This window comes from Corythoichthys intestinalis, chromosome 15 (genome assembly GCF_030265065.1).
Source record: "Corythoichthys intestinalis isolate RoL2023-P3 chromosome 15, ASM3026506v1, whole genome shotgun sequence".
In the NCBI taxonomy this organism is placed as follows: domain Eukaryota; kingdom Metazoa; phylum Chordata; class Actinopteri; order Syngnathiformes; family Syngnathidae; genus Corythoichthys; species Corythoichthys intestinalis.
In genome coordinates, this window is record NC_080409.1 from 9,016,617 (window position 1) to 9,031,814 (window position 15,198).

Consider the following 15,198-nt stretch of genomic DNA (forward strand, 5'->3'; position numbering starts at 1 on the left):
TTTAAGTCTTTATAAGGGCAGGGGATTATTTTTGGTTGTTAAAAAATTTTTAGACCATGGACGTCACATCAAGTAGACCTCAAAATTAACATTTGGTGTGGCCAAAAAAAAAAAAAAAAAAAAAAAAAAAAAAATTTGGTGTAGCCTACATGACCTAAAATGTCATGTCCACAACATACTGTAGGTCTCGTCTCAATTACGTCTCAATTATAATTGTATTATTTTTTTTCAATTACTAATCCCCATTGTATTTTTTAAAAATAATAATATATTGTGGTGACCCTTTTATTGTATGACATAATTTTATAGTTTCTAATTAGATAAAATTATAAATCAACATTTTACTAAAGCAAAATTAATTAAATGAATAAAAACAGAAATACTGTACACTCTTATTATTACCCCAAAAAACCTAAAAAAAAAAACAAAACAAAACAAAACATCTTTTTAATGTCGTAGTAAATCATTGTCTGCCAATGACGATCAAATTCATTTAAACCAAGTTTCAGTGCCATTGACGGCCCTAAGGGGCGTCCTGGCAGTCAACTCAAACTGAATTTTGTTATTAAATTTGCCGTTAAATAATTTGAATACATTTCATTTCAAAATAACATAATTTAGAACGCAATGAAGATGATTATTTAAACGATTTGACAGCTTTTTATTCATTTCCCCCTTTATTGCTGTGAGCTTGTGGCTGTCCTGCACTAACGGTGCGTGGCAGTATGTAGCTAAGTAGAGTCTCTCTACGGCTAAAAATTCAGCGAAGAAGAAATGCAGGAAGAAAATGCGACCTGCCCGCCAAATTTGCTTGTAAATAAAGTCGCTCACAATTAATCCGATGGATTTGTAAGATTTTGGATTTTTTTCCCACGTTTCATCGGATATCTTTTCACTCCGTCAACAATGAATTTAGTTGGGAAAGGTAATAAATATAGCAGTAATTTGTAACTAAACGGACAGGGCTAGTTAAATGGACACTACTGTGAGCGAATTATTTGTTATTTGCTTATTTCTGTCTACGGGAGTTAAAGATGTGATTCATGTAATGATTAACAATGACAATTAACTTAATAATTATTTTTTAAATCTTTGTCGTGAAAGTTGTTCACGAACAGTCAATGTGCTTTTGTTTCCAGGAGGTGTCGATACTCAACAATTGTCTGGCAGGTAAATGGGACTCACTATAATACAATATTGTTCGTTTGTGTCAAATCATACATGTTCATGTCTACCACGGAACCCATAAAACACATTACAGTCATTATGAAAATGCAGTCGTATCACAAAAACAAAAAATCTACTTTACACTTAAAGCAACATACTGGAGACAGCTGTGTGTAACTTTGTAAATATTGGGGTGTTGCAGCAGTGACAGCGATTCCATCAAAGTTTTCGTCCGAGTACGACCTCTGACCCATGGCACCGGGCTAACAACAGATGGAGAGCGGAACTTGTGTCTCAAAGTCACCTCTCCAAACACTATACGCTTGCTCTCCAAACCAGAGCCGCGAACCTTCACTTATGATCATGTTGCTGACATGGATACGACACAGGTTTGGGGAACTTAGCTTCGTAATGCTGTACTGTCCTTGTGTTGCAAACCTTGTGTCTGTTTCCAATAGGATTCTGTGTTCTCCAGCGTGGGCAAGAATATTGTGGAGTCTTGCATAAATGGATACAATGGAACCATTTTTGCATAGTAAGTTGATGAAATTATCAATGGTATATTACAATGCAATGTATCGATAGCGTATGTTTTAAGAAGACATACAGTCATGTAAAAGGAATGTTAAAGTCACATTTTTTATTTCCTAGCAGAATAGATTTTTTTTTTTTTTTTTTTTTTTTTTTTTTTTTTGAGAAAAAAATAATCAAATATAGATTAGAATGTAGATATGGTGCACTATTTTTAGCGTGGATTCCAGCAATTTACATCTGACAAGTTGGCTCACAATCAGACGCAAATTTATATAAAAATGATGCCAATCGTTCGTTGTAAGTTTGTGCTGTAAAAAGTATCGTTTGTACTGTTACTATTTTTTTTTTTTTAGATATTTACAATTCTTTTAAAGGGCAATCTGAGGTTAACTCGACCCTATTTTGATAAAAAATGGCTAAAAATTGTGTCAGTTGTCATTTGTACTTTGTGCTGTAAACTAATATTGTTTGTGCTGCAACAGTTTTGTAGATATTTTGCTTTTAATTTATAGCGATGATGTAATGCAGCCTCACCATTTACTGCAAAATGGACCCAAAGTGGTGCTGTTCATTTGCGCTGTAAAAATGTTTCTTTGTTCTGCTATTGTTTCATAGATTGAGATCTTCATTTCGAGTGATAACGTCATTCGCTGCCCCCATTTATTGCAAAATGGACCCAAATTGGTGCTGTTTGTTTGTGCTAGTTTGTGCTGTAAAATTTCATTTGGGCTGCCACTGTTTTGTAGTTATTACAAATTATTTATTTACTTATTTCACAAACGAACGCCACCACTTTGGCTCCATTTTGCAGTAACGTGACATCATCACTTCAGCATAAATGATTGACATAAATTTGCGTCTGATGGGGGGCCAACTTCACTGAGGTCACCAATTTGTGGAATTGTAGAATGCTTGAGTACAAATTAAAAACTTTGAAAAGTGATTTTGGACGTACTATACATGAGTGCATCATATTTGTGTATTTACCGTAAGGGGTTTTGTTAAGTGGACTTACACTTGTATCGCGCCTCTTCACCATCAAGGCACTCAAAGAACTTTGACACTATATATGCTCATTTCTCATACTTAGGCGAGGTGACCATGGCGGGCAATTGAACCCACAACCTCTGGGTTGGGGAATGACTGCTCTACCACTGAGCCACATAACCAACAAAACCGAGAAAAATGTCTAGATATGAACTCCCTAATTTGAAGTTTTAGGCACTGTTTTTGCTGTTCTCATTATCTTTATATATTACAAATCACTATAAAATAAATTCTCCAAAGAGCTGTATCTCCCTTTTAATGTACTAATGAGTTATTTCTTGTCCAGCGGCCAAACAGGATCGGGAAAAACGTTCACGATGCTAGGTAAGAATTCAGTTTAAATTGACTGTACTATTAGTTTTGTAAATATGCAGTCGTAATATAGCCATGGTATGCCGCTGCCAGGACCTTCAGATTCGGACAACTTTACAGATGAAATGCGGGGTGTTATTCCTCGCAGTTTTGAGTACTTGTTCTTTCTCATCAACAGAGAAGTGGTAAGGGTCAACAGCCTAATTAATCATTATCAACACCAACTACAGATGTTGTTCTATGACAACAATTTTCCAATCTTTTCCCTTCCAGTCTCAGTCCAAAAGTTTTCTCTGCAAATGTTCATTTATTGAGATTTACAATGAACAAATTTTTGACCTCCTGGACACAGCCTCGGCTAGCCTTTTTGTCAGAGAAAACATCAAGAAAGGCGTGTTTGTGGAAGGAGCTGTGGAGAAGTTTGTCAACAATGCCGCCGAAGCATACCAGGTAGGACTTCGTCATTCAATGAAAAAGTATTTGTCATTTCTATTTCTTTCACTCGTAGGTGTTGTCTCGTGGCTGGTGTAATCGCCGTGTGGCCTCCACCTCAATGAACCGTGAGTCTTCACGATCTCATGCTGTGTTTACTATGACTCTCGAGTCCAAGGAGTCCATCAATGAAGTGGTGAACATTCGAAGGTCTCAGCTCAACCTGGTTGATCTGGCTGGCTCAGAGAGACAGAAAGACACACACACTGACGGGTCTAGGCTTAAGGTGAAGATTTTCGCTTGGCTTCTAGGCTCATTCTGTACTATTATATTACGAATCAGTGTTCGTTTTGGCAGCCCTTTTAATTTTCGTCTCAGTCTTGGTCTTTTGGACGAAAATACTGAGTAGTCCTAGTCATGTTTTAGTCATTTAAAAATGTGTTCTTCGTCTAGTTTTCGTCGACGAAAACCCAGAAAAAAAATGTCTAGTTTTTGTTGACAAACAGAAACTGTTTCAATTGTACAGATGATCATATATTGAACCGTCTCCAAGGACAACTCCAACTTTGGGATGATAATAAACACTCAGGAGGAAAAAGTACATTATTTTCAGTGGCGTACCGCAAGCAACACGTCACTTTTGCTCATTAATATTCATGACGTTAGCAATTGTTACTGGGCGCGTCAACCTCCTGTTTGTCCCTAATAGTAAAATGCATGGCAATAGTGTACGAACGAGATGTTTACTAGTTTATGAGATGTAAACCTACCAATTATGTCCGAAAATGATTTCCCTGTTGCCAAATTTACTGGTAAAGATGTGGAAGAGGAACATACGGTGAAAGAGATGGCTTGAGTGTCGAGGGCTGAAAAGACGAGAAAAAGAGCCGATGTGATCCAGAGTTAGCTTCTTTTTATCGACACCTTTTCCTTGTGTGCTTTGCCTTAGGCCACTGACAATGACATTCTCCTGTTTCAACAATCTATCCTTTACCATCATATGCTCTGTCCTATATATTATATCCTCTGGTTGTTTTACATCTCTGACCGTTCTTGGGGGCAATTTATATTGCTAATTTTGTGTAGCGATCGCAAATGCTACTCAGTGACAGCCAACGAACACTTTTAATTTTTTCATTAATAACAAATCTTAATTCTATAATTTATTTACACTTCCCCCTTACTAAAGTTTTTTTTTTACAACAGAAAAGGTAACAGTGGCAGTCAAATACCATTTCGATTTTTTTCAGGTCATCTATTGTCAGACAGAAGCAGCAAGGTAAAACGCCACGCTAAAAAAATAATATCAAAATGGCTTACCTCTTCGTCTTCTGTAGGACCATGGTCCTGTTTACTGCATATGAAATGTTAATGGCTTCACCTTACTGGCGTTAAACTGGTCTTTTGAACGTCCGCGCAAGTTGATCCATTCTTCACATTTTTGGGAGTTTTTGGTTTCGGGAAACGTATGAAGGAAACATCCTTCATATGTCGTAATGTCTAGTGTCGTTTCTACAAGTTCCATAGCAGCAGTGTTTGATCAGCATGTTCTTTTTTTGAAAGATTACTGGCGTAAACAAGCAGAAATAACATGGATTGTATGCAAAGACATGTCTATAATGACCCACTTCCGTGTTATGATGGCGACGTCACGGTCTAAAAATAGCATTTGTGCGGTACGCTATTAATTATACCCTTCTGGACGCCACTAACTGTATGTTGAAAAAGTTGTCCAGAAGTTTAAAAGGATGCTCGCCATGCTAAAGTTAATGCTAATGCGCGAATGTGAATGCTATGCTAACACTACGAGTTACATTTAGTGTGTGGTGATCACCGACCTTTAAGACATATTTGTACGTCCTTTACGTTTTTTGTTTTTTTTTCCAAAAGAGACATCTCTGGGTTCTGATTCAATTTAGCTCCAAATCACAAAGCTGAAAATCCATTTTAAGGCAATAAAACTGGCCACTGGAGGGCAGTAGTGAATTTGGTAAGACCCGCAACCCGATTCAAAGGCAACGAACGGCCAAGCCGCACGGCTGGGGCGCCGGCGGAGGACGACCGAATGGATGCCAGGCGGCGGACGACCAAGCAGAACGACTGGGACCACTAGCGCAGTGGACGATGCCTGTGAGTCCGTGCTGCTCTCGAACAGAGCCCGCAGAGACTCAAAAAAAAAAAAATCATTTTTATGAGACAGGCGGCAATGAGGGAAAAGTTTAACCGACTGTCGCGGCCGGAACATCGTCATCTTTCAGTTAGTTATGTGTAAATAAATTGTTACTTTGCTATCAAAAGCTCTATTTGTCTTGTTGTTCATCTTATTTTGTAAAAGGAAAACATTATTCAGATGTTTGAGATGTAACTAAAGCAAAAAATAGCTGTGTTAGTCAAATTTATGTTTGAAATGTATGCTTTCACAAAAAGCTCAATTTCTCCGATTTTTCATTAGAAATTAGAAAATTGCTCAAACTAAGCTATTTTCTAATGGTCATTTCTAAAGAATAACTTTTTTTTCTGCTGAAAGCAGGGAGTCCAATCTTTCTTTTGGTGGGTTCCATGTTTATATAGCAATACAACAGAATTTTCTGTGGGCCTTACAAAATCAGTCAAAATCCAGTAAAACGGCCAGGAGCGAAGGGCCTTGCTCCGATGAAAATGGCTGGGAGTGAATGGGTTATAGGCTTAGAAACATTGCCTATTTTCTCTTGCAAAAGTAAGACAGTAAATATGATCGTGCGTTTAAAAAACAAGCAAGGCTGGAGCCTGGAAAGGACACCATTGCGTGTGTGTTGGGGAGTAGGGGGCAGCACGTCACATGAGTAACAACCAAACACTGCTATGATGAAGGCTAACCAGTAACTACACATACCTGTACAATAAGAACATGTCACACATTGTCAATATATAACAGAAACTGTCGCATTTTCGTCTCGTCAGACGAAAACTGGCAGTTGTCTCGTTAGGTTTTCATCTTCCAAAACACGTTTTTAGCTTGTCATCATCACGATAAAATTGGTCGTCCATGAAACATTTTCTTTCTCATCATCGAAAACAACAATGGCACTTGGAGAGGCTGACACTATATGATCACTGGCCTCCCTTCCAATCAAACCGGATTGGGCGTCTATCACTGAATGGCTGCCAGTGCCATCGACTTGATGGCCCACACTTATCTTTGACCACTGTCCTTACTGAATTCTGCGTTGCTCTCTGCGTCTATTACAGGAGGCCAGCAGTATCAATCGCTCCCTTATGAGCCTTGGTCAGGTGATCATGGCTTTGGTTGACGTTTCTAATGGGAGGAATCGCCACATTTGCTATAGAGACTCCAAACTCACCTTCCTGTTACGGGTGAGTCGTTAAAGGACCATTTCTTGCAACGGTGCGGCAATGGGTATTCGCTTTTTTAAAAAAAAAGCTCATAGAAATGTTACAATCAAATTAAAAACACTACAGCAGTCTCTGCACTGTAAAATGTGCTCCTTCAGGAATTGTCATCATCATGATGTTATGAAACATTAAAGAATTTCTGACATTTCAGGACTCCCTTGGAGGGAATGCACAGACCTATATTATAGCAAATGTTCACCCTGGATCAAAATGCTTTGGGGAAACATTATCAACTCTCCAATTTGCCCAGAGAGCAAAGCTGATCAAGAACAAGGTGTGGCTGTCATCATACAACTCCACGTTTTCCACAGTCAAACCAGATTTGACTTCAAAGCACTTTACAGAAAGTTTGTTGTTGCTTTTACAGGCCGTTGTCAACGAGGACACACAAGGAAATGTGAGACAGCTACAGGCTGAAGTGAAGAAGCTGAAAGAGCAGCTCGCTCAGGCTCTTTCGTCTCACCAAGTGGATGATGGGAAAGATGTCACAGCAGGAGGAACAGAGCTCCCCATCTCCAGTAATTCTCATAGCGCAATTTTGTATAATGCACTTCATCAATTCTGCTATTTTGTCAAAATGTCAAATGTTCTTGTCTCACCAGAATCCTCCGGGGATATGAAAAATATTGCCTTGTACAAAGCCAAGTTTATGGCTGCTGTCCGTTTGTGGAGGAAGCGAGAAGAAGAGAAGAGGGTATGGCGCTTTCTCTTTCTTTTTAAGCTAATGAGCCGTTTGACCTATTTACAAAGGAAGAGACTGCTAAATGTACTCTATTAATATTATAAGTTGACAACGGGAGATTTTCAAAGGCCGATAAGGCATTGAACCACTTGAGTTCAACAAAGAGTTCATTTGCTTGAAGCTTAATGTGTGCACGGTACCATCTACTGGCTAAGTGTATAATCACAGTTGACTTTCAACCACGTGCGATTCGTTGATTTTTGTTGTGTGTGTGTGTTGGGAAGGAATTCATTTACAAGATATTGTCAAACCACATTCTCTATGTACATAGATTACCACATACACTGCTGGCCAAAAGTATTGGCACCCCTGCAATTCTGTCAGATGATGCTCAATTTCTCTCAGAAAATGATTGCAATTACAAATGCTTTGGTAGTTATATCTTCATGTATTTTGCTTGCAATGAAAAAACAAGAAAGAGAATGAAAAAGAAAATCATTATCATTTTAAACAAAACTCCAAAAATGGGCTGGACAAAAGTACTGGCACCCTCAGCCTAATACTTGGTAGCACAACCTTTAGACAAAATAACTGTGAACAACTGCTTCCGGTATCAATCAATGAGTTTCTTACAATGCTCTGCTGGAATTTTAGACCATTCTTCTTTGGCCAACTGCTCCAGGTCTCTGGGATTTGAAAGATGCCTTCTCCAAACTGTCATTTTCAGATCTCTCCACAGGTGTTCTATGGAATTCAGGTTTGGACTCATTGCTGGCCACTTTAGAAGCTCAAGCTATTTTGTAGTGTTTTTGAAGTGTGTTTTGGGTCATTGTCCTGCTGGAAGACCAGTGATCTCTGAGGGAGACCTAGCTTTCTCACACTGGAACCTACATTATGCTGCAAAATTTCTTGGTAGTCTTCAGTTTGCATAATGCCATGCACACGCTCAAGCAGTCCAGTGCCAGAGGAAGCAAAGCAACCCCAAAACATCAGGGAACCTCCGCCATGTTTGACTGTGGGGACCGTGTTCTTTTCTTTGAAGGCCTTATTTTTTCCTGTAAACGCTATGTTGATGCCTTTTCCCAAAAAGCTCTACTTTTGTCTCATCTGACTAGAGAACATTCTTCCAAAACGTTTTTGGCTTTCTCGGGTAAGTTTTAACAAACTTCAGCCTGGCGTTTTTTATGTCTCTGGGTCAGAAGTGGGGTCTACCTGGGTGTCCTAACATAGAGTGAATTAGAGTCCCTTTTCATTCTTTACGCCGACGGATCGTACGGCTTTGACACTGTTGTACCGTCGGACTGCAGGACAGCTTGAACTTGTTTGGAATCTTTGGATTTTAGTCGAGGTTCTTTATCCACCATCCGCACAATCCTTCGTTGAAATCTCTGGTCAATTTTTCTTTTCCGTCCACATCTTGAGAGTTTAGCCAAAGTGACATGGGCTTTACACTTATTGGTGACACTGCGTACGGTAGACACGGGAACAATCAGGTCTTTGGAGATGGACTTGTAGCCTTGAGATTGCCCATGCTTCCTCACAATTTTGCTTCTTAAGTCCTCAGACAGTTCTTTGGTCTTCTTTATTTTCTCCATGCTCAATGTGGTACACACAAGGACACAGGACAGAGGTTGAGTCAACTTTAATCCGTTTTAACAGGCTGCAAGTGTGATTTAGTTATTGCCACCACCCGTTATGTGCCACAGGTAAGTAACAGGTGCTGTTTCGCAGGGCACAAGGAGACATACAACCATTCACGCACACACTCATACCTACGGACAATTTAGAGTGTTCAATCAGCCTACCATGCATGTTTTTGGGATGTGGGAGGAAACCGGAGTTCCCAGAGGAAACCCACGCAGGCACGGGGAGAACATGCAAACTCCACACAGGAAGGCCGAAGCCCTGGATTGAACCCTTGATCTCAGAACTGTGAGGCAGATGTGCTAACCACTAAGCCACCGTGCCGCCTATTTTATTCTTATTTTTATTTATTTATTTTTAATCGATTACTGTGTTGTGTTTTTGGACCTTGAGTCTGTTAATAAATATCTATCTCTATCTATTACTAACAAAGCATTTGTAATTTTCTGGGAGAAATTGAGCATTATCTGACAGAATTGCAGGGGTGCCAATACTTTTGGCCAATAGTGTAAGTCGAAACATGACCAGTCACATTTTATGTTGGATGTCAAGAGGATCGTATGTCGAGGTACCACTGTATATCGGTTCGTCTTAAAAAATATATATATCAGCCCGATATAACGGTCCACTTTTATACGAAAGATCACCAGTTATACAGTGAACATAAAAGTTATCCAGTCATATCGGCTGTATATCAGCTGATGGCCGATCTTGAAAAAAGTTCAGATTTGGGCCTGCCAATATATCGGTCGACCTTTAATTGATATCAAGGAAGAAAAACTGCAGACGTTTTTCAAAACTATTACACCAATGTGCCCACAGGTTTTGCTTAAAAAGGCATCTCAGCTGGAAGAAGCCTGGACTCAGAAAGACAAGTTCATCCACTCCAGTCGCTTGATCATCAAGTTCCGTGAGGATCATATAAGTCGCCTGGAGAAAAAACTCAAAGAACAATGTGGTGTTCTAGGAGACATGGAGTCACAGGCTCTCATTGAACAGTTAAAAGAAGAAATCAGTATTTTACGAGACCAGGTAGAAACTTTACTCGAACCTAACTACATACTGCTTTCATATCATGAGTACGTTTGCTCTCAAGGTCGAACATAACCCCAAGATGACTCGCTACGCAGCCGAGAACTACAGCCTCAGAGAGGAGAATCGTCAGCTTCGCTCCCTCGAGTCGGTGATAAAAGCCGAAGAGGAAGCAGTGCAAGTTGCGCAAGAGCTGGAAGATGACTTCCAGAGGGCCATGGAGGCTGAAACCACAGAAAGTAAGCTTCATTTACATTAAATTTTATCTGTTTATTCCAGAGTGTTTGTGACACATCTCCTACTGCTTTACAGCTCCAGCCAATGCGTCGACCTCCTTGGCGACTGATGTATTTACCGTCTCCGCCATGGAGAAACTGAAAGCTCAGCTGCTTCAAAAGCAGTCCGACTTCACTGCCATTCTGCAGGCGTTTGAGGAGTACAAGGAAGTCACTAAGTATGATGGGAATGTCATTAGACCAACTGTCTTACTAGGTTAAATAAAGAAATAACAAATCATGAACATCTAAACGCGAGTGGGTTGGGTATGGGGTTGTGCGTGGGTGTTCGTGTTCGTTCCCTATGGACTCCGAAATGGCTGGATGAATTTTTGATGAAATTTTACACAGTTGTATTTAAGCCTGGGTGATAAGACATTTGTTATCACAATAGATATTTTCTTATCAGTCGATATCATTATCACTATAAATATTTTCTTTCAAACTCAAAGTCTGATATTTGCTACCCTGTGCGGCTTATTTGTTGATTTATTTGGGTTAATAGGTAACACTTTTTTTGACAGCGGCGTCATAAGACTGCCATTAGACTGTCAAAATTATGACATGACACTGTCATTGCCATTAATTAATGCTTATGACAGATCTCATTAAGTGTCATCTGCCAAATTATGTCACTAACTCCGTTTATGTCCAGCTGGGAACTTTTACATCCATTCAAAAGTGAGATCATTTGCCGGATGACACAAAATGACATCTGTCATAAGCATTCATTAATGCTCATGGCAGTGTCAGCGCGATAGCTTACAGTTTGCAGTTATTACTTAAAATTTTATCTTTTTTAAAGAGGGGACACGTGTCACACTTAGCATGGATCCATATGGTTAAAGACTGGCCAAAATGAAAAAAGTCAACTTCTGGCCTGGGTCACAACACATGGAAAATGATAGAAACCAATTTTCACCCAAAATCAAATCACCCAAATACAGGCATTCAAATTTGAAAGGGAGACATTCCCCAAAGATAGTTTCCAAGTCTGTGTAGATTTCAGTCCACTAGTGTATAATAATCTAGCATTTCCAAAAAATGAAAGTAAATGAAATGTAAAGACTAGTGCTACAGCTATCGATTATTTTAGTAGTCGATTAATTTATTAACTATTTAGTTCGAGTAATCTGATTAAGAACATTTAATGCGTTTCAGAATACATTTTTGGAGCTGTAAAACAAAGGCTTGCTAAGATTGCACTGTCAAATAGCACTGAATGTGAATATGGAAAAAAAAAAAATCTGAGGGGTTCTTTAAACCAGGGGTCTCCAACCTCAAGGCCCACTGTGGGTCCTGGTTTTTGTTCTGGCCGATCCAGCAGAGACAGTTGAACCAATGAGGCTTCAGCTAAAACAAGCCACACCTGACTGCAATCAACTGATTGCACTTGTAAAACACTAGATTGGGGAAAAAGTGTCGTCATCTTGTTTGGTAGGAATGAAATCCTGCACCCACAGTGGGCCTTTGTGGAATAGGTTGGGGACCCCTGCTTTAAACTATGCAGAATTGCACTTTCATTTAAAGAGAAATACCAGGGCTTAGCCTCAAATGGTATAAAAAATAAAATAAATGAGCTAATAAATTGCTAGTTTTTTTTAAAAATAAACACAATGCTCTTAACAAATTGTTCAAACACCTATTCCCACAAAAAAAAAAGAGCTAAATATACCGATAAAATAAATTACGAAAAACATATGGGCTCAAACAAAAACTTACCTTATTTTGGTCTTAACAGGGAGCAGCTGGTTTCAGCCATGTTAAATGACTTATATCATATTCACTGTTTCCACTAGAGGACAGTGTATCCACCTAAATCAATAAAACTAAATGCAAACACTTTCAAAACAAACCATTACAACACCACTGTAATTAAACGAATACTCAAAGCAGCAAAATTTGATTCAAAGCTTTTTTCCAATTACTTGAATTACTCGTTGCAGCACTATAAAAGACCCATATATTTTGTCTGTGTATTTCTAAGGAAGCAGATGTCTCAGTTGGAGTCGGACAAAAGGTACCTTGACAAGTCCAACAGGTATTTGGAGAACATCTTGGAAGCCACTAATGCCTACAAAAAGCAAGAAGTCTCTGAGTTGAACAGAATTCATGTTGAAACTTTAAAGGTGAGGTTTTGATCTTTTTCAAAGTCATTTCATAGGAGACCTAAGCAGTTGAAAACATATTGTAAGTCTTTTTTTTTCCCTCCACCGTCATAATGAAATGTTTTTAATATTGTTAAGTCTTCCGTCTTGAAATATCAGATTCTCACTACTCCCACCAAAGCCTACCTGCGCTCCCGTCCTATACCGCTGTCCAGCCCAGAACACTTGAACGGTAGTGTTAACAATCCAGTTGACATTTGGGCTGAGCCGCCCCCTTCAGACACGACTGAGATGGCGCTGACTGAAGAACTGCGTCAAGTGCAGGTAATCACAATATTTCCTCTAAAAGGTCCCCTTCCATTAAAATCCCCAGTTTTTTGGCTTCATTTTATGCATAATACAGTCAAAATGAGTTCATGTGTGACTTGGTTGAAGTTTGACCTCGATATGGTTTATGACGATAACAATCTCACGATATGGCGATAAAACAATTATCAGCAAATCACTCTAGGATATTCTACAAAACAACAAATAAACAGAATAAAAAGCTATTTTTATCCTTCTGCTGTGCTGTGAGTTCATCACTAGTAGGGATGGGAATTGATAGGATTTTTACGATTCTGATTCCATTATCGATATTGCTTAACGATTCGATTCTTTATCGATTCTCTTACCGATTCTAATTTGGGGGAAAAGAAGAACAAACATTTCGATTGGCATCGAGTTTAATCAGAAGTCACAACCTTACAAACTCACAACAAGATCAAAAGAGGCCCAAAGCCTCAATATTAACTGTGGCAATAAGTGGCAAATGCACAAGAATGTGTAACATTTTACTGAAACATTTTTCTAATAGAAATAAAAAATATGAAAATGAATGAATGAATGAATATTGGCATATAGGTCGTTGTTCTGCCGTTGGCAATATGTGTTAAAGCAGGGGTCCCCAAACTTTTTCCTGTGAGGGCCACATAACTTTTAACTGATGAGGGGCCGGGGTCAGTTTGAACAGAACACAGAAAAAGTGTGACGATTGCAGGAGTGCCGAAATGTAAAAAATTATTGCTTTTCAGAAAGCCGCAATCAAATAACCCTTTCTGGATTCTTTACAGAACAAAAGTAAATAAAATAAAAATAATATAATAATAACAATAATAAATAATAATGACACTATTAATCAGAGAGGGTTATTTGGTTATTATCTATTTGAGTTCTTCACAGAAAAAGGCCAGAAAATAAATAACACTATTAAGAAAAAAAAAAAATTCAAAATGCTCTCTGGTATTGTTCAGGGGCCGGACCAAATGTGGGGGCGGGCCGTATCCGGCCCGCGGGCCGTAGTTTGGGGACCCCTGTTAAAGTGTATTATTTACCAGTATATTGAAATGCATTCGTTTTTATGGCGCTTTCACGCTCAAGTGGGGGCGCCCTTGCGCTTCCTCACGTGAAGAAGAGCGCGTTTACACGTGAAGAAGAAATGCCGCGTCCAAGCGAGTGGGCGAGTTAGTGAGAGAGGGGAAACACTGCTACGAGCCTACGTTCTTTTTTAATGTTTGTAAAATATCTACAGAGGCAACACCTGTATGTATCGTCTTTTGTGTTGTTGTTGTGTGCTTCCACTCGCGATCGGACACTTAAATCCAGTTGTGTAGTAGATTGAACAATGTGCTAATGCTAGCGAACGCATGCTAACCGTATTAGCAGCTAATCATCGCTGATTTACGTTGATGCAAACCTGTTTGTTATTGGGGACGAAATTGATTTGTTTCATTTCTATTTTTAGTTTCACTCTTCAAGTGATGGTTGAATAAAGTCAGCAAATTATACCAACGTCTTCTGTATCCTCATTTGGGAGTTTAGCTAGCTGTATAGCCAGGACTAAGCCTTAGCGTCTCTGTGAGGACAATGCAGTGTTATTCCCTCCCGATGCAGTTATCTCCACCTTGCAAGACTGCAAGTCGTTTTGTTGTAATTTTTCCTCGTGAAGTAAAGACACTTTCGAGCGTTTGAACCTACGTGCTGTCATTGTTATGTTTACGGCTGCAATGCTCGTGCTAAACCATCGTAACCTTTCATTTTCACCCTCTTTCCTGGTGAAGTGTAGCCAAAGTTTGGATCGGGTGGTTCTTGGAGCCATGCTAGTTTGATGCGTCTGGACAGCAAGACACGTCACAACGCAATATGCGTCTTTAGGAATCGTTAAAGGGATCGTTCAGGCTTTTTCATTGTGATGTCGAGGCCTCGAAACACAAGGAACCGGTTCTGAATTGGAATCGGATTTCAATTCCCATCTTTAATCACTAGTATGTGTCCAATCCGTTTGAAGTGTGCTCCCACTTCAAACCACTCGATGTTGTAGACTCGTGTCATCCACGACAACAGGACAGGAACTCCGGGCGGATCTCATCAGCCACCGAGGAGCTTACGGCGACAGCCATTCCATCGTCAAAGAAACGCATTTCTTTTTTACTTTTGCTTGATGAGTGTAGTATCGCCGCCCGTTCCTTTCGCCATGGTAAGGGGTTAGCATTTGTGTCTCCAGGGCTCTCAACAGACTTGCAGGGGCCCAGGG

At 39.4% G+C, this 15,198-nt stretch overlaps 1 protein-coding gene across 2 annotated transcripts in view; it reads left to right on the forward strand.

The window, feature by feature from the left end:
* Nucleotides 1-767: 767 nt before the first annotated feature.
* The window catches only part of kif15 (kinesin family member 15), a 46,390-nt gene continuing 31,959 nt past the window's right edge, over nt 768-15,198 (forward strand). The window contains exons 1-17 of one of the 2 annotated variants that reach the window (XM_057859395.1): nt 768-925; nt 1,140-1,170; nt 1,370-1,556; nt 1,626-1,702; nt 3,035-3,072; nt 3,154-3,245; nt 3,334-3,510; nt 3,569-3,778; nt 6,721-6,846; nt 7,037-7,159; nt 7,253-7,403; nt 7,488-7,579; nt 10,034-10,243; nt 10,308-10,482; nt 10,556-10,697; nt 12,506-12,647; nt 12,765-12,950. In XM_057859395.1, coding sequence (XP_057715378.1) covers nt 907-925; nt 1,140-1,170; nt 1,370-1,556; nt 1,626-1,702; nt 3,035-3,072; nt 3,154-3,245; nt 3,334-3,510; nt 3,569-3,778; nt 6,721-6,846; nt 7,037-7,159; nt 7,253-7,403; nt 7,488-7,579; nt 10,034-10,243; nt 10,308-10,482; nt 10,556-10,697; nt 12,506-12,647; nt 12,765-12,950 — 2,178 coding nt within the window. In that variant the 5' untranslated portion in view covers nt 768-906. The remainder of the gene's footprint in view (nt 926-1,139; nt 1,171-1,369; nt 1,557-1,625; nt 1,703-3,034; nt 3,073-3,153; nt 3,246-3,333; nt 3,511-3,568; nt 3,779-6,720; nt 6,847-7,036; nt 7,160-7,252; nt 7,404-7,487; nt 7,580-10,033; nt 10,244-10,307; nt 10,483-10,555; nt 10,698-12,505; nt 12,648-12,764; nt 12,951-15,198) is intronic. The other variant, XM_057859396.1, reaches the window with a different exon arrangement.